The 23,029-nt window shown below is 35.9% G+C and overlaps 1 protein-coding gene across 1 annotated transcript in view; it reads right to left on the minus strand.

The window, feature by feature from the left end:
- Positions 1–6,709: 6,709 nt before the first annotated feature.
- The window catches only part of Fgd4 (FYVE, RhoGEF and PH domain containing 4), a 199,890-nt gene continuing 183,570 nt past the window's right edge, over positions 6,710–23,029 (minus strand). The window contains exons 12-17 of the mRNA XM_026412320.2: positions 19,349–19,379; positions 19,041–19,133; positions 18,586–18,711; positions 12,474–12,614; positions 8,491–8,631; positions 6,710–7,457 (exon numbers count right to left, since the gene is read on the minus strand). Of these exons, the coding sequence (XP_026268105.2) occupies positions 7,200–7,457; positions 8,491–8,631; positions 12,474–12,614; positions 18,586–18,711; positions 19,041–19,133; positions 19,349–19,379 (790 nt within the window). The 3' untranslated portion in view covers positions 6,710–7,199. The remainder of the gene's footprint in view (positions 7,458–8,490; positions 8,632–12,473; positions 12,615–18,585; positions 18,712–19,040; positions 19,134–19,348; positions 19,380–23,029) is intronic.

A 23,029-nucleotide genomic window follows, 5' to 3' on the forward strand; every position in this document is an offset into this window, starting at 1 on the left:
ACCTTTAAAGAAGAACTAATCAAATTATTCCATGAAATAGAAAGGGATGGAACACTTCCAAATTCATTCTATGAGACTATTATGACGCTCACACCAAAAACAAAAAAAAAAAGACAAGGAGGAAAGAACACTACAAACCAATATCCCTGAAGAACTTAGATGCAAAAATACTTAATATTAGCAAATCATGTTCAACAACATATTAAGAAGATTGTACATGACCAAGTTGGTTTTATTCCAGAGATGCAAGGATGGTTTAATATAAGCAAATCAATAAATGCAATTCATCATATTAACAGAATTAAGGACAAAAAATCACTTAGTAATCTTAATAGATGCAAAGAAGGTATTCATCAAAATTCAGCACCCGATCATGATAAAAAAAATCAAAGAAATTAAGGAAAGAAGGAACTTACCTGAACATCATAAAGGCTGTATATGAAAAACCCAAAGCCAACCTCATAGTAGATGGGGAAAACCCAAAAACATTTCCTTTAAAATTTTGGATAAGACAAGGATCTTCACTCTCACCACTCCTATTTAATATAGTGCTAGAAATTCTAGCCAGAGTTATTAGGCAAGAGAAGGAAACAAAAAGGATACAAAAATAGGAAAGGAAGAAGTCAAATCATCACTGTTTGCAGATGATATGATCCTATATTTAGAAGATGCAAAGAACTCCACCAAAAGACTGCTGGAGCTAATAAACAAATTTGGCAAAGTAACAGGTTACAAAATTCACACAAAAATCAATAGCTTTCCTGTATACCAATTACAAATCCACTGAGAAAGAAATCAAAAAAGAGGTGGGACCTTTAAGAGACGATTAGGGGGCTGGGGATGTTCAGCAGTAGAAGTAGTGCCTAGCATGCATGAGGCCTTGAGTTCAATCTCCAACACCAAATGCAAAGAAATGATTGGTTAGATCACAAGAGCTCCACCATTGGGCGGGGTTGGGGCTTTTATAAAAGGGTGAATTCAGCCCTCTCTTGCCCTTTTGCCTTTTGATGACTGTATCGCAGACCAGCTAAATCACAGTCTGAGAACTGACAAGACTTCCAGGTGATTCCTATATACTTCAGTTTGAGAGGCCTGAAATTGTGTGCTTTCCACATTTCTACCTGGAATAATGTGGACACAAAGAAGCCATATTGATGATCCAAGGGCAACGTTAAGAAACCCTTTAACTGATGCAAATTGCTTTTAAGTGTCAATCAATAAATAGTTAATTCTCTGTGGTCAAAAAAAGCTAATAACCTTCTAAAAAGGATTCTCTCTGGAAACACTTTATTTATGAAATCATAAAGAAAGTCTCTTAGGATTCCTTTTGCTTTAAATATAAAGCCAGAAAAGTAACTGGGGGGTGTAGCTCAGTACTAATGTGAAGTGTGTCAAGAAATACTATTTGTGTAGTGCTTTATAGTCAAATGGTAATTTTTTTGTCTCTTGGAATGATCATAGGAGTTTATTACTGGGATTCAAGGACATATGACCAATAGCAGCAATAAGATTTAAATAGTGGGCTGGGGTTGTGGCTCAGAGGTAGAGTACTTGTCTAGCATGCATGAGGCATTGGATAAAAAAAAAATCCTTAGCACCACATAAAAATGAAATAAAGGTATTTAATATTTAAATATTTCCTTTGCCTTTTATTTATTTGCATGCTTGTTTCACTATATTAAGACAATAGAATGTAGGCAAATACCATAATGTGTGGGGTGGTAAAGCATTACTCTCCAGGATACAAAGAAGTACTGTTTATCAGTTCCTGGAGACAGACTTGGAGTGATTACAGGGAGAAACCACAGATTATACTTGGGAAATGTTGGTTGAATCACACGTTTTATTCTTGAAAGACTTTTATAGGTTGTTTTGTGGGGTTGTGGTGAGGGGATCTGTACCCTATCGGAGTTACTTTTTTTCCCAAGTAGAAAACCCAAATCATTGTGAACTGAATATATATGATTCTAGCTGAAATAACACCATAAGGCTTTAGAACTGATTTAAGGATGTATTTATTTTACAAGATACAAATGTTTAATATTTAATAGGAATTAAAGTGCTTAATTTTACAGTATTTTCAATTATCTGCCTTTATGACCAAATATACATATGTTACACAATATATACACTTTGCAAATATTTTACATTCATATAGCTAGAAAAGAAAAATTGTATACACTTTTTCACATTAGAGTCAATGGTAAAATTCTGATAACAGACCTTTTCAATCTTTGTCACCAAATCAAAAGAAAAATCCAGATAATATTTTCAAATATCAGTCAACTGACACTCACAAGATGAAATGCTAGTCTGGCTTTTAAAAAGTTTTATATACACACGCGATTGTTTTGCTAATGAAGACTCCCCAAGTGATACATTCCAATATCCATATACTATGTAATATTTAATGTAATTGTTACCCTAATGGTCCCCACAGATTATTGTTTTTTCCCAAACCTATATTTCATTCTATATGTTTAGTATTCACTTATTAAAATATACTAAGAGGTTTTTTTGATTTAATTTTTCACTAAATCTACCACAATGAATTTTAGGAAAAGGGATGACCCTCATATAACTCTCAGTGACTCCAACAAGTAAACTGTCTCGTTGAAGTCATGTGCTATTTCAGCTCAAAACAGGAAAGACTGCATTCTCACAGGTGCTCAGTCCAGAAAGTAAAAGATTATAAATTAATTTAGAGGGATGTTTTGCCTTAGCAAAAGTACAAAAAAATAGTCTAAGAGAATGAAACTATTTTTAAAAAACCTAAAGGAAAACAATAACAAGAAGATACCATAGTCTATAATTTAGAAGCCAAGGTCAAAGCCTGGGTGCAATGAATCACATCAGCATGCAAAAACATAGATTTGTAATTTATGGTTTATATTCCTTCTGCAGCTTAAGTATTTTTCTCTTAACACACTTTGCTCTGATCTGGAGACTATCTACCTGTGTTCATTCTTATTTGTTTCAATTTCTCATCTTATTCATCTCTACCAGATCTGTAAAGAAAGCAAAGTTACCTTCCCATGACTCAACGTGATTCAGGGGCATGTATGAGAATGAATTATATATTCAAAATCCATGTAAACAACTTGTTAAAATATTTCAACAATTAAAATTTCTTTCCTATGGAAAGAGAATTGAAAATCAATAAGTTTTACATATGTACATACAATAGAAATTCACAAAAAGGATTTTTAAAGAAGACCTAGTGGTCTTTCTACTTAATCATAATCTCTAAATCTAGAGAAGCTATAGTAGACAGTAGTACGAAAATAAAAAGTAGCTTGAATCTAATAAAACTGGGTAAGAATGAAGAAGTAACATGATCCACTATAGATGTCAACACAGTCCTAAGAATAGGAACTGGCTAGCCACATAGTCCTTATATTAATACATTCTTATAGATTACAAAATTTATTAATGAAAACATTGATATTCTTGCCTTTGAAATTTTAGCTTATAAATACCATGTGCTTAATCTTAGACCCACTAACATGAACATTATATGATGCAGGAAATTTTAATTCTCCTCTAATAGAGCACTATAGCAAGGATACTTACCAAAAAAAGACCTTTGTTCCTTAAAATGTACTTATGTATTTGCTCCTGTTGGTGTCTATTCCTCAGAATATATCCATTGCTGAAAGATCCGTTTAGAGATATATCACAGACAGTATGCTTAAGAACAACTTAAGGCTTTGGATACAAATGAACAAGATCTAATGTTTGAAGGCAGGGAACCCACCTTGTCTCCACAGAGATAAGAAAAAGTAAAACACAATCATGAACTTCCACATGGATTTTTGAGAAAAGGTTTTTAGAAGGCATCAATGAATCTATAACAACCCTGCAGTACCATGAAGTTTATAGATTTCTTTATATATTTATGACAGAACAAGTGCTCTTTAAAAAAAAATACACAGGGTGCATTTAAAAGATGAATTTCTATAAAAAGTTTGGTAATTTAAAAAAATTGGAGTGGGTTGCCCAGTAAAGGTAACCTGTATATTGAATTAATGGAAAACAAACTGTAGCTTAATAATATAATACGTATATGTGCTTTACTTGTTTCACTCTCCACACTCTTTGAGAAAGTAAAAATGATTTTGATAGCATTTGAATCCAAGAAATGAAGCCCACCCCTTCCCCACCATTTACCTCCTCAGTACTCAGCAATTAGAATTATACTATATAGGAAGTCAGTCTTCTATATGCTTGTGACTAGGGGTCTTCATACTAAACTTTCAATATAAAACCATATCTGGAGAGTTTATTGCTTGCATATAAGCTGGCATTACAGATGCCATTATTATGAAAGTGGCTGGCACTTTTCATTATTGAGCTCCACTTAAAACCTTGATAAAAGTCTCACACTTATCAAATGGTAGACTTTCAAAAAAGCAAAATTTAAGTTTTTTAAAAGCTGGAATGTTTTCTAATGAATATAGTTTTATCAAAGAAGTATTTTTAACTTTAGAAGAAGGGCACTTAACAAGATGACTTTGGAAAGCACCAAATTAGACAATGACCATTAAAACCCATATGGAATGTTGATTTTAATAGGAAAGTTTCTTTCTTAAGGTTCAGTTTGTCATGACTGCTCACACCAGTTGCTCTTTAACAACCTCCTCTAGGTCTCTTAGTTGAGCAGCTAAGAGTGTTTTACCTTTCTCCAAGTAAATGTGTGATTCTTTAAAGAGACACAAATGAGTGAGGCTGCTACCCTGCATCTCTTCATGCTTGACTGACTGAAGATTGTGGGATGAAAAGTGAAGATGATGACTAGGTAACCAGAAATTTTCTTCTAGTTCTGATATTTCTCAGAAAAAAAAAAATGTAAAGAGAATGACTACTAAGAGCACGGTAATAATACTCTTTGTGAGTATTCTTTCCATAACCTAAGTTAGACAACACTGAATGTGTTCATGTTACTTTTATTCTAAAAAGACTTACTGGTAGGAAAAAATTGAGTCATCTGGCTGCTCAAATAATTTTCAAAAATAATCAAGTTGTCTAGTTGCCACATATATATCCAATGATCTATTCACATTTACAAGCGAATAGATCATTGGATATATATATGCTCTGATAATCATTGTATACTTTCATTGCTTCTCTTTTCTTGAGATTAAGAAAACCAAAGTATTATCTATAGCTGTAATTTTCTCAATAACCATCCTGGACCTGTTTTTCTTTCTTACACACATACCACAGCTGGCAGCTAGGAAAGAGAAGCAATGTACATTTTCTTTCATTTTGGCCCTGATTTAATAGGGTACAAGAAGCTATCTTTTTCTCTTTGTGGCTCTAAGTATTTGGTTTAAAGTTAATGATCATGGCTGGTATTCCTTTCACGGAGGAAAGGAACCTAATTATGTCAGCCATAATTGGTTCATTTACTCCTTTGGAGTGGTGGGAAAAAAAAAATCTTAAGACATATTTCTTAAAGCAAAAGGGCCTGAAATAAATAGCAGTTTCAAACTGATTAAATGTAGATATTTACTCATTGTCTACATTTAAGATGCAGTCCTTACAGACTGAGGATAGTAAATTTCTAGCACATTGGTGTATAAAAAGCGATAATGCTTGAGTTATGATAGTGTAAAAGGAAATGAAAAACTGAGGTTGAGAAAAGAATTAAATAAGCAACTCCATGTGAGATTTTAATCACCAGTAAAATAGAAAAGAAGAGCAGCAGCCTTCATGAAAAAGAATTGCAATCTATTAAAATTCCACAGAGGATAAAAGGGGGAAAAATTCTCCTATTCTTTAATGATTTGTACCTCCTGAAAACCTGCCATTAAAATATTGCTTTTTGAATCTTGTCCTCCCCACCCCCTGCTCGTCTCTGGGGAGGTGGTTGTGCATAAACTTCCTTTACTATCTTTCAACCCCTGCCCCCAAACATAGGCTATCGTGTGTGAATTTTGTTTCACATCTGACCAAGGAATAGGCCCACATAGTTATCTTAAGTGTTCATCAGACATAGTCCTTATTCAACCATGCATAACAGTCACATGGAAAAAGGAAACAATGACAAAAAAATGCAGTTTCCACATGTCCCAGGTTCTCTGTAAGGTCAGGTGTCTTCTATAGTTCAAGTTTTGGTGAAGATTTTTGCACACGCTGATGTTAACTACTACAACAGTTATATTTTTGTAAAAGGCAAATTAACCCGTATGACTTTGACCATCCCAGTGACCAAAATGCACTTTAATTTCAGAATAATCAAGACTGAAACATTAACTAAACCCTCATCTTATATTTAAATAGGTATTAATAGCACCTTCTAAGAGAGGCACTGTTTTAAATAGGCACAGAACAAAAACAAACAAACAAAACCAAAAAAACTCTAAAAATACTGTTGGAATTCACTAATTTGCCCCATGCCACTTAATGCTTTTTCTTATAAAAATATCAACACCCTTAGTTGCCAATCAGTTAAACATAAATCACCCAAAACATTTAAGTTTAGAACACTGCTCAATTCCAAGATAAAACATGCTTTTTATTTTAAAAATAAATTAGAGATGAATGTGAACCTAAAGCTGAAGAGAAAAGCATGTATAGTATATATATTTATATTTAATACTATATACAGATAATTGCTATATACTTTATTCTGAAGAGTATTTCTACAAAAACAAGTATTATCTTTTAAGTCAAAAGGTTGAACACCAATAATTTGTCCTTTTTCTTTTGTTTTAAAAGAACATATATCATTTATGCAGCTTGAGATTTATAAACTAAATAAGTTAATATTAATAGCTAAACTGTCCCTGTATTTATCACCATGGATCTATTTTGGCAACACGGAGGTATATCTTTTAAACTGTTACAGATCCTACATGTGAAAGAGAAGACATTGAGGGATTTTTTTAAATGAAAGTGGCCCATTCTAACCTGGTAGTGATACAATCAACTGACACCATTTTCTTCAAGACAAAAAGCACATATACTAGTTCATAAAAACTCCATTTTTCACATTATTTCAAAACTTTACAGGGAGAATGGCTCTGCACATTAATCTTACTAAGAGTACACAAATGGGAAAACAATCCCCAACAGGTGGCATTGATGAGCCTATAGTTTTCAACGTAAAGTGCTAAGAGGTGAGGAAGGAGAGCTGGGGATATCTGGAGCAGAATGTCTTGCTTGAGACCCCACACTGCAGCTGATCCGACAGTTCAACATTCTGATTTTTTCTTAGGTTCAGGATGATCGTCCAAAGTGGCTTGGTGCTCATTTGGACCATCTGGTGTCTCACCTGTGACAGCTAAAAGAATGATTTTCAGCCACTTCTGTTTCAGTTCCTCACTGTCTGCAGCAAAGCTGTGCACAGACTTGGACTGAGTCAGTTTGAAACTGTGCGGCAGGTCTGCACTCCTTGGCATTTCATCCACGAAGTAGCCCAGGAGTGGAATGGTAGCTTGGGCTTTGACATCCTGCGCAAAGAACATTGCACGAGGGAGAGAGCTGTTAGTCTGTTGTGTGTGGCCCTTGTTCCTACAAAACCTCTTTTGCTACTACTGCCCAACCCAGATTCACTCTGAGTGCTCCATGGGCAGAGGGGGTGGTTCCAATGCCTGGACATGAGGCTGATGGAGTTGGCTGAGTGAATGCATGAATGAGAGCCAGCACCCAAATCGGCCAGGACCCACTGATGATATTACCTCATTTCTGAGGGAGCTCATTCAGTGCTCTACTTAGTGGTACTTGGGATTTAACCCAGGGGTGCTTTACCACTGAGCTACATCCCCAGCCCTTTTTATTCTGATATAGGGTCTCTTTACATTGCTGAGGGCCTTGCTAAGTTACTGAGGCAGGCCTCAAATTTGTGATCCTCCATTCTTAGCCTGACAAGTCACTAGGATTACAGGTGGACGCCACCAAGCCCAGCTCAACTTTTCTTAAATGTTTCCTATCATTAAAAAGGTGTGCTCTCCCCTTTTACTTTTCCCTCTGCTTTCCTTTCTCCTCCTCATGTTCTTTCCTAACTCAATTTACCTTTTCTCAAACCCACTGAATAGGAATGAGCAAAGAAAGGGGATAAATGATTCACAGGGTGAAGAAAATAGAAACTATAAAATTTATCATCTTAAACAACAAACTTAAGTTATTCATTCTTTTTCTTTTTTGGTATTGGGGATTGAACCCAGGGGCACTCAATCACTGAGCCACATCCTCAGTCTGTTTTGTATTTTATTTAGAGACAGAGTCTCAGTGAGTTGCTTAGGGCCTTGCCAAGTTGTTGAGCCTGGCTTTGAACTTTCGATCTGCCTGCCTCAGCCTCCTGAGCCACTGTAATTACAGATGTGCACCACCACATCCCACCTATTTTTCAATTTTAATGAGACACAATGACAGCCTGAGCTCTTTTGTTCTAGGGAGGAGCAATGGCAGGATTGAGTTCACTGTCCACATGTCTCCCTCTGTCCCTGGGGGCATCTTGCCTTCAAGCAGATGTGGTTTAGTTACCTGGGGGGCACCGTACATGTACAGCACAAGAGGGTCTTGCTTGGGGATCACACACCAAGCTTTCTGCCAAGGTTTTGTTTTCTCCATGTACTGAAGAAAGCTGCATACCACACTATTTCCAGATACTTCTGCAGATTCAATCTAGAGCCATTATGATGGGCAGAAAGAATAAACAAAATAAAATCGAAGTAATTCAACTTAGGGAAAATACTCAAAGAATATATATTCATATAAAATGTCTTCTAGAATTGTCCAAAAAAGATTTAGTTTGCAATTACATTTGAAACTCTGTCACTAACATGGAAAAATACTTAGGTCAACTCTAACTCTTACTAGAAATCTATATTTATCTATCTATTTATTTTTACATGAGGTCTCATTATTATTATTATTATTATTTGCATTACAATTTTTTATTTTTAATCTTTATTTATTTCCATTACAATTCTTAATACACCTATATACCACAATTTTATCATATCTCTGTATACAAGATGACACAGCCACATCAATGTTTATAGCAGCACAATTCACAATAGCTAAACTGTGGAGCCAACCTAGATGTCCTTCAATGGATGAATGGATTAAAAATGTGGTATTTATACACAATGGAATATTACTCAGCACTAAAAAATAATAAAATCATGGCATTTTCAGGGAAATGGATGGCATTAGAGTAGGACTCAAATAAACATGTATTGACTGCTTTTTAAAGGCAGTTTCCTCTGCTTGATACATGTATTTAATTTAATCATCATATCAACATTGAGAAGTTAGTACTTTCATTATCTCTGAAGCTCAGTTTTTTATTTTTTTTTTTTTTGTTTTTTCACCAGGGATTGAACTCAGGGGTACTCAACTACCAAGCACATCCACATCCCTTTTTTGTATTTTATTTAGAGACAAGGTTTCACTGAGTTGCTTAGGGCCTCACCATTGCTGAGACTGGCTTTGAACTCTCAATCCTCCTGTCTCAGCCTCCTAAGCTTCTGGGATTATAGGTGTGAGCCACAGTGCCCAGCTAGAAGCTCAGCATTTTTAAACAGTTTCCCCAAGAGCACACATTTAGGAATTTGAGTGCTAGAATTTTAGCCCAGTACGAATCCAAACCATGAACTTTGAGCCACAATACTCCAACAATGCATAAATGCAATAGCAAAAAGGTAAAAACAGATCAATTGTCCTAGTACCTGAGATAATTTAAAATATTTCATTGTGACAAATTTTTGAAAAGTCATTTTATAGTTTTCTGCTTTGCTTTTAATATATTAATTACTGTCAAAAAAGGAAATAAAACCATTTAACTAAATTTTTATTTTACACTTTTATTTCTATTATTATTATTATTATTATTATTTTGGTATTGGGAATTGAACTCAGGGATACTCAACCACTGAGCCACATCCCCAGCTCTATTTTGTATTTTATTTAGAGACAGGGTCTGAGTTGCTGAGCACCTCACTTTTGCTGAGACTGGTTAAAACTCATGATCCTCTTGCCTCAGCCTCCCAAGCTGCTGGGATTACAGGTGTGTGCCATTGAGCCTGGCTTCTATTTTTATTTCTGAAATGGTGTGGTGCTACTCAGTTTTGTCATGGAAAATGTGAATGTGAGAGATAAGAGAATGCATACATACACTTAAATGTATACCAGAGAATTACTTTGTGTAGTGGTTAAAATATTTCATTCTTTCCAAGCCGAGAGGCCATACCAAGTAACATAGATACTTATGTGAAGAAAATAAACTTTCACAAATTTTCATTGACAAAATTTAAAATATTTAGTATGTACTTAATTTTTTTTTAAATGTGCGTCTATTAATCAGAATGGAATTCTTCTGGGGAAGATAACATTTTTTTCCCCCAAAGTGCTGATTTGTTACCAGGTGATACACATTTCTGTGTAAGAGTAAACATTAAGAAACTTTTATAGCAATTTGACTTCGTGATAATACCTAAGTGCATGCTTGTATATTTTTGTTGATCTGTGATGGTTTGGATATATAACTGATGCTTCATCACAGATAGTTTTTTGTGAAACTATCTGTGTTTAAGAAGAAACTATCTGTATTGGCAAATGACAACCTACAAGTTAACTCCACCTGCTTTTTTATGGCCTACAAGATAACAGTAGTTTTTACAGATGAACATTTACAATCAACTTGATGATAAGAACACTAACTTTAGACTGCAGTTAAATGAAATGTCATCTTCCCCCAGAGAATTATATTTTTCTTATTTGTAGACCCATATTACAAAACCTACATATGTAATTTATAATATTTTTGAATTTTTAAATCCAAACAATGGCTCAGCAGTGAAGAGGATAAGCTTGCAAATATAATAAATCAAATACATTGAATTTTGTCAACCTAATTTGTGGAAACTTATTTCTTTTTATTTTAAAAACACCCATTTAATATTCTTGGTCTGGCCTTTTGGTCTGCAAAGAATAAAATATTTTCTCTGACCCTTTTATAGAGAAGTTGACCACTGTTCCGCAGCACACAACAGTCTAGCTGGGACAGTGTTAAGTCTCAGATGCATATATATTAAGTGCATGCATGCTTATCTCCTACTTATGGACTGCACATTGTATTTAGTTAAATGAATTAACCAAATAAGTAAATGATTTTCCCTCAGTATAAGGTTTTCTAGAAAACTAGCTACTGATTTTTATTTCACAGAGACACCCTGAAACTCATCATTTAACACATGATCTGACTCATTATACTCTGCCAGTTTCATGAGCTGCTATTAAGTCTTGGGGCTGAAGCTGTGTTCCTGGGGGTAAATGAAGAGTATCCTCCTCTCATTCTTGCCCAAGAAAGCAACATCTTGGTCTGCCATACAAGTAACACTTACATCCCATTAGGATTCAGAATTATATTTAGAATTTCAGCATATAGGCCTATATTTTAACTTCAAACAGAGAATTTGGAGTTTAAGATCCTTTTTCAGTTAACCGAAATGACCTTTGTATATTTACCTCAATAAGCTCAATTAGCAGCTAATCAGTTATTCTTTAGAAAAATTTTTGTTAGTACCAGGGATTGAACCCAAGGTTGCTTAACAACTGAGCCACATCCTAGCCTTAAAAAACAAATAAACAAAAAAAACCCCTCTTTTTAAAAAATGTTTTAAAATTATATATATATGTGTGTGTGTGTACACACACATACATAATATATATATATATATAATTTTTATTTATATATAATATATATATGTTTTATTTTGCTAAGTCCTTAGGGCCTTAAGTTGCTGAGGTTAGTCTGCAACTTGCAATCCTCCTGCCTCAGCCTCCTAAGCCATAAGGATTATAAGTGTGTACTGCCTCTTTAAAAATTCTTGTTAAACCAAATCTCTAATTTTTGGATACATAGAATTTTGATCCTATTTCCAGGCTTCCCTGAACTTCCTGCCACAAAAGCCTTATTACATAAAGGCTTATATTATCTTTGACTGTGAACCCATTTCAGATATATAAGTTCTATTGAACATAAATTCACTTGAGACACTTCAGTAATACAGTTACCAGATTATGTCACTGGCTATTAAATGATTGTAATGAACTGGCTATTTATTTTAATACAATAAGTTGAAAGAGTTGTTCAGGTAAACAGCATTTTAATCTAAATTTGAAAATTTTCATGAAGTGGTTTTCAAAAGCCAATATGTTGAAATTGAAAGAAACGCTTTCCTATAAAGAAAAGATTCTATAATTTGAATGTTAGAAGACATACAAACTAATACTCTAATATTTGGTTATAGCTACTATGTGCATATTGGTTAACACAGCCCCTCTATCTGTCCAACCAAGTAAGTTCCTAAAAGTCAGCAAAAAGTTATCTTGCTTATTGTTACTCCAATTATTAAATACTAAGAGGAACAAAGTATATTACTTGTATTCCTCGTGGTTAAGAGAATTCTATGTTCCTGGCAGAAACACCTAAAAGATGTCCAACATTTAACATTTCATACCTCTAGAATTCCTTTCCTTTTCTTTTCTTCACTGTCTGTGAATCCACTTATTATTTGATAACAATCTTTACAGACTTTGCTCAGTTTCCCACCATCATACTCAAGTTGAGCTTTGTAGTCAGAACACTTCCAGCAGACCACCTTAAATTTTGAAAAAAGGATAATGAAGAGTGAATAGTCATCTTTAGAAGACAAGAAGGTTTAATCAATAATCAATTAATTATACATAATAATAAATGAAAAAAAATCAAACACACAGGGAGGATTTTTGTTAAACAACATCCACATAAACATTTGAAGTAAATATCAAGGTGTTGTAATCTGTGATGGGCTCTGCTTATCCTTTTCTTCTTGACTTCCTGGAATAGGAGATCCGATCCCTGAAAGCTTGGTCCAGACCTTTATTTTTATACTTCTGGATAATTCATCCATGTCCTTAAAACTCATGATGTTCCCTACTCTGGGCTCTCTTCATATGGGGACTCCTCCCCTTTCAGCCTGTTCTTATAAATCCTGTCACAAGAAATGGTCCAGCCACCCAACCAGTCATAAAAAGTAGGAAACATAGGAATCGTTCCCACCATCTTCCTACTACCTCACTCCATAAATTCACTATTTTAAGTTCTGCTGATTTTACCTTCTAAACCTTTCTTCAGTCTTGTCTTTCGTATAATCACTCAAGTCTAAACTATCAGCATGCTTAGTTTGGACTACTTTTTATAGCCTCTTGACTAGTCCTCAAAGAATTCTTACTGGCTTTCAGGCCTCTACTCTTAAACCTCCAGGCTATTTTCCAAACAGCCAGATGCTTTCTGAAATATGCTAACCTGATGTGATCCTCTTCTTGTTAAAACTCCCCAGTCTCTCCTTTGCTCTTTGTTAAAGAACAAATTGTGAAGCATGGACTGTAAAGTCTTGTATAACTGGTCCTCTTTCTCCCCTGGCTCTGACTTCTTCTAGCCCCCAAAGTACATGTTGCCTTGCTCTCTCATCTCTGCTTCAGTGAGTTAATTTTGCTAACTCAAATTTCACTTCCTCTTTTCAGGGGTCAGGGTTGTGGCTCGGTGGTACAGCGCTTCCCTAGGATGTGTGAGGCAGTGGGTTCAATTCTCAGCACCGCATATACATAAATAAAATAAAGGTCAACAACTAAAAACAATTAAAAGAAAAAAAGGAAGAAGAAAGGTTCCAACTTCCAGAATAGAACCTGAGTCCTGTCACTGTGCCACTAAGTTTCCTGTACTTTTTGATTACAGTTTTTAATTATTTACTTGTAAGATTGTTTGTCTCCTTTACTAGGCTATAAACTCCAGGAGAGATTATTCTTGAATATTTTGTTCACCAGGCATACAATAAACATTACAGAATGTCAGTGAATGAATGACTATAATGCAAATAAATGCATGTTACTTTTTAGTGAATGGTATTCAAATTTCTAATTACTATAGGATAATTGTTTAAAATTTTTCTAGTTTAAGAAATTACTTTTTTATTATTATTATGGAGGTATATCCCCTCACCAATGTATAGTGAACTGTATCTAAGAAATATATAAATATCATTCAAAATTTGTTTTCCTGCGCTGGGGACCAAACCCAGGGCTGTCTATGTACTAGGCAAAGGCTCTATCACTGAGCCACATCCCCAATCCCTAGTCAAAATTTTAAACTAGGTTCATAGCATTTAAAATTCATGATAAAAATGGTCAGGGGTTGGGTATAGCTTAGTGGCAGAGTGTGTACTTAGCATGGACAAAGACCTGGGTTCAATACCCATCCCCTTAAAAAAAAAAAAAAATCCTACCATTTTCTTATAATGAAATTACTTTAGGGGGATTTAGAATTAGACTTGTCTGTATCTGCTAACTCAAATCAACTGTTTTATTTATTTTCAAATCATATAGCATTTTTAAAATTTTTATTTATTTTTTAGTTGTACACAATACCTTTATTTTGTTTATTCATTTTTATGTGGTGTTGAGGATCGAACGCAGGGGCTCACGCAGGCCAGGCGAGCACTCTACGGCTGAGCCACAACCCCAGCCTCATATAGTATTTTGATATTCTGCTAGCACACATTATTGTTTGTTGACCAAAGGCAAGCATGCCAATGCCAGAAATGATTTCTGATAAACTCAATGATGGATTTAAAAAGTCTTACTCTAAGATGTTTGTTATTTGTTTAGTTTTGATTACAAAACTAAAAACTGAGTCTTAGAAAAAGAGAAAGAATAAATCTGCAATAAAATGAGAATAAGCTAAAAGAAATATCAACATAAATTGTTGCAGGTAAGCACATAACAAATAAATCATGATGCTGCAATGCCTACAATGAAGTTCACCCATTCTTCTTAACAGAAAGGATCTAGTCTTCAGCTTGGTTCCTCCCAACCAGCCAAATTGCTGCTACCTCTTTGTAGCTTCATTTGACACTTTCTCTTCACTCTTTCCAATGACACTCAGCTCAATGGCTGATCAAACTATGTTCAAATTTTATTTATAAGTAGCATCATTACTTTTCTATATAACATTGTAATTATTAATTCGTATCATAAACATATTATTATATAAGTAACTTAAACTTTCATAAATAACCAAAGAATATAAAACATGCCAGAAAATTTGTAAGTTTTATAAGTTTATATAACAATTGAGATATATATATATATACAGACTGTGTAAAAAGTCATAATATGAAATATGTAACCATGATTAAACATATTTTTGACTCTTGATTTTTATCATTATGGCAGAATAGATACATATGAAGAATCCTTTTGCCCTCATACAACTGGCTTCTAGACACAACAAATGTAACTTTAAAACTTGACTTGACTTTAGAGAGAATTCTCCAAGGTATAAAGACTAAAACCCAATGAATAAACAAAAAAAAAAAAAAAAGAAAAACAGTGAGCTGAAAGTATAATTTTTAATAAACCGATCAAACTCGAAGTTTATATTTGGAAAAAGTCCTAGGGCCTGAAGAACAGGGGGAAGTGAAACCGAGACTCAGTCATTTATACTAAACTTATGAAAGGAGGATCATGAAATATCAACCAAACATGAGCTCACAATCAGACTAGCACAGTATTTCAGAAAATAAACTGTCATAAACCAGAATTAGTAGAAATAACCACCAACAGACTTTGACCAGATATTGGCATTACCGGGACAGAAATCCTGAAGTTGTATAAGAAGGGTTTGAAAAAAAAAATAAAGTGGAAAACAATACAAAAACTATAGAAATGAACAGGCAGATTTAGAAGGGAAAAAAAAAAACTTTCAGAAATAAAAAATAAGATGAAATTGAAAATGCAAACAATCAATAAAATAGCAGTTAGCTACAACTAAGGAGAATGTTCAAACTAATAAAATTAACAAAATATAGATATGCTACAAAGAGAGGCATGGAGATAGAGACCTGGAGGGTAGAATAGGAAGGTCGTGTAACACAAAGACCATATTGTACAACATTTGAATCTTCATTATAGAGGAGTTGAGAAAATTATTAAGAAATAACATATACACAATAGTTCCAACAATTCTTGGCACCAGTACACCATAAATGGTAGCTACTCTTTTTATCATGACTGCTACTCTCCTCTACAAACTTGCTTCATTTTTCTATATATTTTTATGTCACTTAATGACATTACCATTTATTCACCTCATCTTAATGTGGGGAGAGTCACTCTTGATTACTCATTTTGCCCAACTTAGAACCATCTCCCTTTCAAACTTGGTCAAATCAAAGCATGGCATGTCTGACTTTCAATGACCTCATCTTTACCTACATTTCTAGTCCCAGCTGGCAACAGCCAGTCCCTGTCTTACAGTGTTTAATATCAAGCCAGCCTGTATGCCCAATATATCAATTGTATCCTCAGTTCAAACATGCTGCCCCACTAATTCTCTGGAAGCTGCTCTCCCTTCGGCTGCCATGCCACCAAGGGAAACATCTGGGTCTCTGGCAATAGGTCTGGTTGACCATTGTTAACTCAGAGACATGAAGAATTAACTCCATCATACCTCAGTTTCCAGAAGGCCTGGTCTCTCCAGTTGTTTTCCTAGACTCTTCCCATACACACTGCTTTGTATGTGATGTAGTCCCCCATCTTCCTTCCACCCCTCAGAACCCTCTCACAGGGCCCTCACTCATGAATCCTCAAGTAGAGGCTGCCGGTTTCTCTCACCTCCCCTTGTGCCATCTCTGAAAACCTCAGGGCTGAAAGCTGGGGTTTGTAGCCTTTGGTTTTCTTCTTGCCCTCAGAACCCCCTGGCTTTAGCCTTTTCCCCTCCTGAGCTATTGTCTCCTCATCATCTGCCTCACCACCAGGATTTTATAGCTAAAATGGAGCTTAGTTCACCAGGGTATCACAATGCCTGGTGACTTCAACATCCACATGACTAACCCACTGAACTGACTTCTTAGGTCCCTACTGCCTGTGCCATTCTTACGAGGTCAGTCTCATGGCTACTCATGAGACTGTGTCACCACCAGGGACTGAACCACATTTGACACGACAAGTTCAAACATGACTTGCTTGCTGGCAGCGGTCCACTAAGATGCAGCTTTGAAATTACAGAACTCCTTTTGTCCATTGACCCCCACCACTTTTTCTCAGCAACCCTCTGCTCTCCCTCTGAGCTTTCCTACCTTCTTTGTTATTAACTTAGACTTTCCTTATTCATTATGAACTATCTGATGAAGACACCTCTCTCTCTCCTTGTTTTTCTCACTACATTGACTCTGGATAAACTCTGCCATTTGCCTTCTCTGGCCTGAGCTGAATTTTGTTAGAGAAATCATTGCCATTAAGCTGATGACTATCCCTTTAATCTATGACCACAGACTACTAATGAGCATCTAGTCTGCCTGTGTTTCTCTGGCAGGCTTACCTTTTTCTTCCCAGGGCATATTGTTTTATACTTAGTCTTCTCTCTTGAATCTTCCCATCTCCCCCTTCCTTCCTCCTTTACTCTCAACTTACGACTGCCTCATTCTTCAATGAAAATACAACATTGAACCTAAACTCCCTCATTTCACACCACAAAGCCATAAACAACAGCAACCTGTCGCCATTTGTAACCATCTTTCCTTCTGTTACAATGTTCCCCTCTGCCCATCAAAAGCCAGAACTTCTACCTGAAGGGTGAGTTCTACTTCTTCTTGTCTTCTCAAAGACACCAAGTCCTCTGGGCATTCTCTCTCTTACCACCTCTCGCGCCACACTGCCCCTTACTCATCATGTTCCAGCCACGTGGCTTTTGGCAATCTTGTGACTAGAGCAATCTCTTTCCTACTGCAGGTCTTTGGCTCAGACTCACCGTCTGCAATGCTCCTCCTGCCTCCTCCCTGGGATTAGCTCTTTCTCCCTCTTTAGGTATCAGCTAAGTACCAACCCTTCAGGTAGGTCTTCTTTTTTTTCTAAATAAAATTGGTTCCAAATCTTCCATTACTCCTACCTTCTCTTTTAACTTCTTGACCATTTTCTAATTCTGTTGACAGTAATTCGAAACTCTTGTCTTTCTCCATTATAATGTAAGCTCTGTGAAGCCAGGATCATTTTGTTTACCAGTTTGTTGTGTTTTTTTTTGCTACTGGGAATTGAGCTCAGGGGCACTCAACCACTGAGCCACCTCCCCAGCCCATTTTGGATTTTATTTAAAGAGAGGGTCTCACTGAGTTGCTCATCGCCTCACTATTGTTGAGGCTGGCTTTGAATTTGCAATCCTCCTGCCTTATCCTCCCAAGTCATTGGGATTACAGGTATGTGCCACTGTGCCTGGCTCCTATTTTGTATTTTCTTTAGAGACAGGGTCTCTCACTGAGTTGCTTAGGGCACTGAGTTGCTCAAGCTGGTTTTGAACTCATAATCCTCCTGCCTCAGACTTGCTGGAATTATAGGCGGGCACCACCACACCTAGCTTTGTTTCCCATTTTTTCCTCCAGGGTTCAGCACAAAACTGAGTGCTTTGCACAAAATTGGCACCAAAATAGGCTTATTAAGTGATTTTTTTAAATGATCTTTTTAAAAAAATATTTTCCCAGATGATAATCTAACCACTTACACCATTACTAGTGACCTTAATGAACCAGAAATCTCACTTACATGTCCACATGCTCGACAATGGTGCCTTCTCCTTGTCAGTGCATTGAAAGGTTCCTTGCATTTCATACACATTGTCACTTCATTGTCTCGGATCCATCTCGGGGCTCTTTTCCCTAGCTCAGCAGTCTTTAAAAAAAGGAAGAAAAAAAGAGAGAGAGATAATATTAATAGAAAAATTGTAATTTCCCTTTTTATTAAAAAAAAACTATTTTAACAATTGTATAAACCATGTTCTGAAACTCAAGACCCAAGAAAAGAAATCAAAGATTCAAAGAAGTTTAAAGAGTGTCAAGAAATACTCACTACTGTATCCATCAAGAAGGAATGAGATTCTGTCTGAATAACCAATTTTGGCATTGTGAAGGGAAAGGGTCAGATCACAAAATGATTAGATAGATCTTCTGCAACTCTAAAGAGATAAAAGAGTTTAAAACTAAGAACTTAATTCAACTTACAGAAACCTCAGAGTGAATGTCATTATCCTTTGCAATCGCATTTCTGAAGGTTTCATGCCTTTGATGAAAGGCATCAATGGTCTCTTGAAGGGCCTAAAATATAAATGAAATTCAAAGCACACATTAAAGAAAGTATCACATGACAATCATGAATACACTTTATCAAACAAATATCCATAATAGGAATCATCTTAAAATTAAATAAACTTGTTCTGATGATTATATATTTAAGTAACAGAATGATGCGCACAAATTAATGTATGCCTAGGTTGCCATAAAACAAAAATGAAAATAGAAATCAGGTTTACCTTGATCCATTCTTCTTTGTCTTGCTCGGAACTAAAACAAAACAAAATTAAAGTGAATGTGGAGAACATTAATTAATTACACCTGGTGAACAAAACTGCTTTCCTGTTGTTGCAACTTCCTGGAAAATTCAAGAATGTCCTGAAAGGCATTACAATAATTACACAATGTTTGGCAACTGAGCAAATAAATTCTTCTGAGATACAGTATCAGACTACCTATTAATTTTGGTGACCATATATTTTGTTGGGGGCAGTTAGGTTAAGCTGCCATGCTATACTGCTCTGACATTGAGTGAAATACCCTCAGCTAATGGTATTTATCAAGTGGCCCTATACATCTAACATACTGGACAAAGCAGCTAATCCTCCAATCTCCTAAAATACATGAAGGCTACTAGTCACAGCCCATCTCAGAAAAAAGATTGCAATTATCCTTGCATCTACAATTCATTACAGATAAACCAAAACAGATCAGCATTTTCAATGCCTGCAGGAAGGAGGTTTCACAGATGAATGGCGCCAGGGCTTTATAATTTTCTTTATGGAAAAAAATTTCCTCTACTGTAGTTAAGTCCCCGTCATCCTGTTGAGTCAAGTTTTACTTCCTCTCCCCTTTAAGTAGCTTATGTAGCTGGCTGACTATTGTCACATTATATTTGAAAAAACCCTTTCAGGAACTCTGAATGATCTCTAAATTTTGAAGAGTATCAAAGAGTGCCTGTTCATTTACCATGTTTGGTAGGCTAGAGCCAAGTGTGAGTTCCAACCTAATGTCACCTACCTCTTTCCAACAGGTATCCAATATGATTGAGATAACTGGAGGTTTGTTCCTGTGACACCATTCATCTATCCATTATTTATTATCTTTTTTTTTTTTTTTTTTTGTACATGTGATATTGGGGATTGAGCCCAGGGCCTTGCACATGTGAGGCAATCACTTCACCACTGAACTATATTCTCATTTCTTTGTAAGAGAGGATTCTCACTAGATTGCTGAGGTTGACCTTAAACCTGCCAAATCTCCTGTCTCAGTCTCCTGAATCACTGAGATTACAGGTGTGGGCTACCATGCATGGCTCCAATATTTATTACTGAGTATCATAATGTGCAGGAATGTTGGTAGAATCTGTCAAATGGAAGATTCTGCTTATTGCCCACCTAGAGGCTTAAATCTGTTTCTCAAAAGCAAAAATATAAGCAACTCTCTATTGCTTTGCCCTGTCACCACAGCTCTCCTACCCTGGAAGCATAGTTATTTATTAGCTACTTTTAGTCTACTAAATGCAGACAAAGACACTTAACAAGAATTTAATGTCTTTTTTCTTACTTTTTTACTCTTGGCAAGTTTTTCTATTCCTTCAATTAATTTACTTATTACAATATTTTAAATTTCACTTCCAATAGAAAAGTATTGCACAAAAATTAGATAAAACATAATACTTGGGGTAGGGGTGTAGCTAAGTGGCAGAGTACTTGCCTAACGTGTGTAAAACCTTGGATTGGATCCCCAGCCCTGCCTCAAACAAAACAGAACCCTCACCACCACAAAACCCCAGAATACTTTTTATCTTTTTAAATGTGGAAGAGGAAGCATAAATGCAAGGGGTCAGTCCTGCAGTTGACTCATACCTTAGCAAGAAAAGGGGAACTCTTTTTTTTCCCAGCTGGCTTCAGAAGCAAATTCTCTTTAAATATTTCCAAATATGTACCTAATTTTTTGATTTTTATTTTTGTAGTATAGGGGATTGAATCCAGGACCACTCTATCACTGAGCCATATTCCCAGTCTTTTTCAACTTTTATCTTGAGACAGAGTCTTGATAAGTTGCCTAGACTAGTCTCAAATTTGCAATCCCCCTGCCTCAGCCTCCCAAGAGTTGCTGGTATTACAGGTGTGTGCCACCATGCCTGGCTTACACACCCGATTTTTTAACTTTTTCTTTCTTTCTTTCTTTCTTTTTTTTTTTTTTGTGTTTGTGGTGCTGGGAATTTAACCCTCGGCCTCCTGCTTTCCAGGCAAGCACTCTACCACTGAGCCACATCCGTAGCCCTACACATTTACATGCAATTTTTAATTGCACATAAATCCCTCTGATACTCTTTTTGAACCCTCAATGTTTGTCTCTATTCTTGAGAGCCATTATAGATCAAATGGAAAGTAACCATTTAATCCAGATTTTTTATATTTTTATTTTTTTATAGTTATATTTGTGATACCACATTATCACAAATATAACTAGGGGAATAAGAAATTCTTAAATGAAGAATAACCATGTTTTTGATACTAATTGGAATGTTATAAAGTGATGATTGACTGTGCTTAAGAAAACTTCTCCCATCCTGGAAAGCAAATAGCCCAACTTGCTAATGGAGGGCTAACATCTCCTTGTAGGCATCCAGAAACCTTAGAAAATCTTTGCATTCTCTCCTCTGATGTAATACCTCTTGGGATTGTAGATTTGGAAGTATGCTGCGATTTTTTTTGCAGTCTTTTTTATTTTCTACTTTTTGAAATATGCAGCATCTTAATTCTTCTACAATTAAGACTTCTATGATGATCATAGAATTGACTAGTGCTCCCTATTGCCAGGGCCAATAACTCAGACACTGAGTGAGGCCTCACATCAAAAGCCTACCAACACAGCATCATACATTTTCCCATGAGTTTGGGTGGCTGAGGCCCAAATCCTACCATGAGGCAGGATAACCATGACCCTCAAAAGCCAAGCCCTCTACTTTTTAAACTCACTTGAAATGCTACCTGCTAATCTTCACAGTATCCCCTGACTGTTCCCTTATTAATGGGGTTTTCAATACAAATTCTTTGTGGGAAATCAAAGAATTGGCTGTTCCTTCAAACTTTCCCCGTTTGCTACACCTTCCATAGTGGTAATCTCACCAATTCTCAGACCTCCTGGGCACAGATTCTAGATAAAATGATATATTCTTGCCAGATGCAGTGGCACACACCTGTAATCCCAGTGACTCAGGAGGCTGAGACGGGAGGATCACGAGTTCAAAGCCAGCCTCAACAAAAGTGAGGCGCTAAGCAACTCCGTGAGACCCTGTCTCTAAATAAACTACAAAATAGGCCTGGGATTGTGGCTCAGTGGTCGAGTGCCCCTGAGTTCAATCCCCAGTACCAAATAAATAAATAAATAAATATTTTTTTGTTGAAAGCTTGAATATTAAACTCCTATACAGTGATTATATGTAAATCAAGGTGAATTCACATGGGCAACCGGAACCACATGCTGTGTACAGAGGAACAGAAGGGCTCTCTGACTCTACATGGAATATTGGGCACCAACACAGTTAGAACTGGGATTGGTACTTTACATTCAGATCTGTGATCTTATGGAGTGTCCACATTTTCACCTTGCTAGGCCTTTGTAGGCTAAATGGAAAACTGTCTTCTAAAGCAGATTTATTTCACATCCTGACAGCACCTTGTCTTTCAGAGGTTCATGCATAAGGTAATCAGCTATGATTGCTGTGGTTTTCCTAGTTCTTCCTAGGAAAAGTTAGTTCAGAACTCCAATCCTTTCTCTCCTACTCAATAAGGTGCATAATTAGAGCCATATTCTCGAAGTTCTGATTGCCAAAGGACTCCTTCATGTATCTTACAACTGGCTGGGGCAGGGGATCATTACTTTGATTACCCTGTCAAACATTTCTTTCC

Source organism: Urocitellus parryii, chromosome 5, assembly GCF_045843805.1.
Source record: "Urocitellus parryii isolate mUroPar1 chromosome 5, mUroPar1.hap1, whole genome shotgun sequence".
Classification (NCBI taxonomy): Eukaryota; Metazoa; Chordata; class Mammalia; order Rodentia; family Sciuridae; genus Urocitellus; species Urocitellus parryii.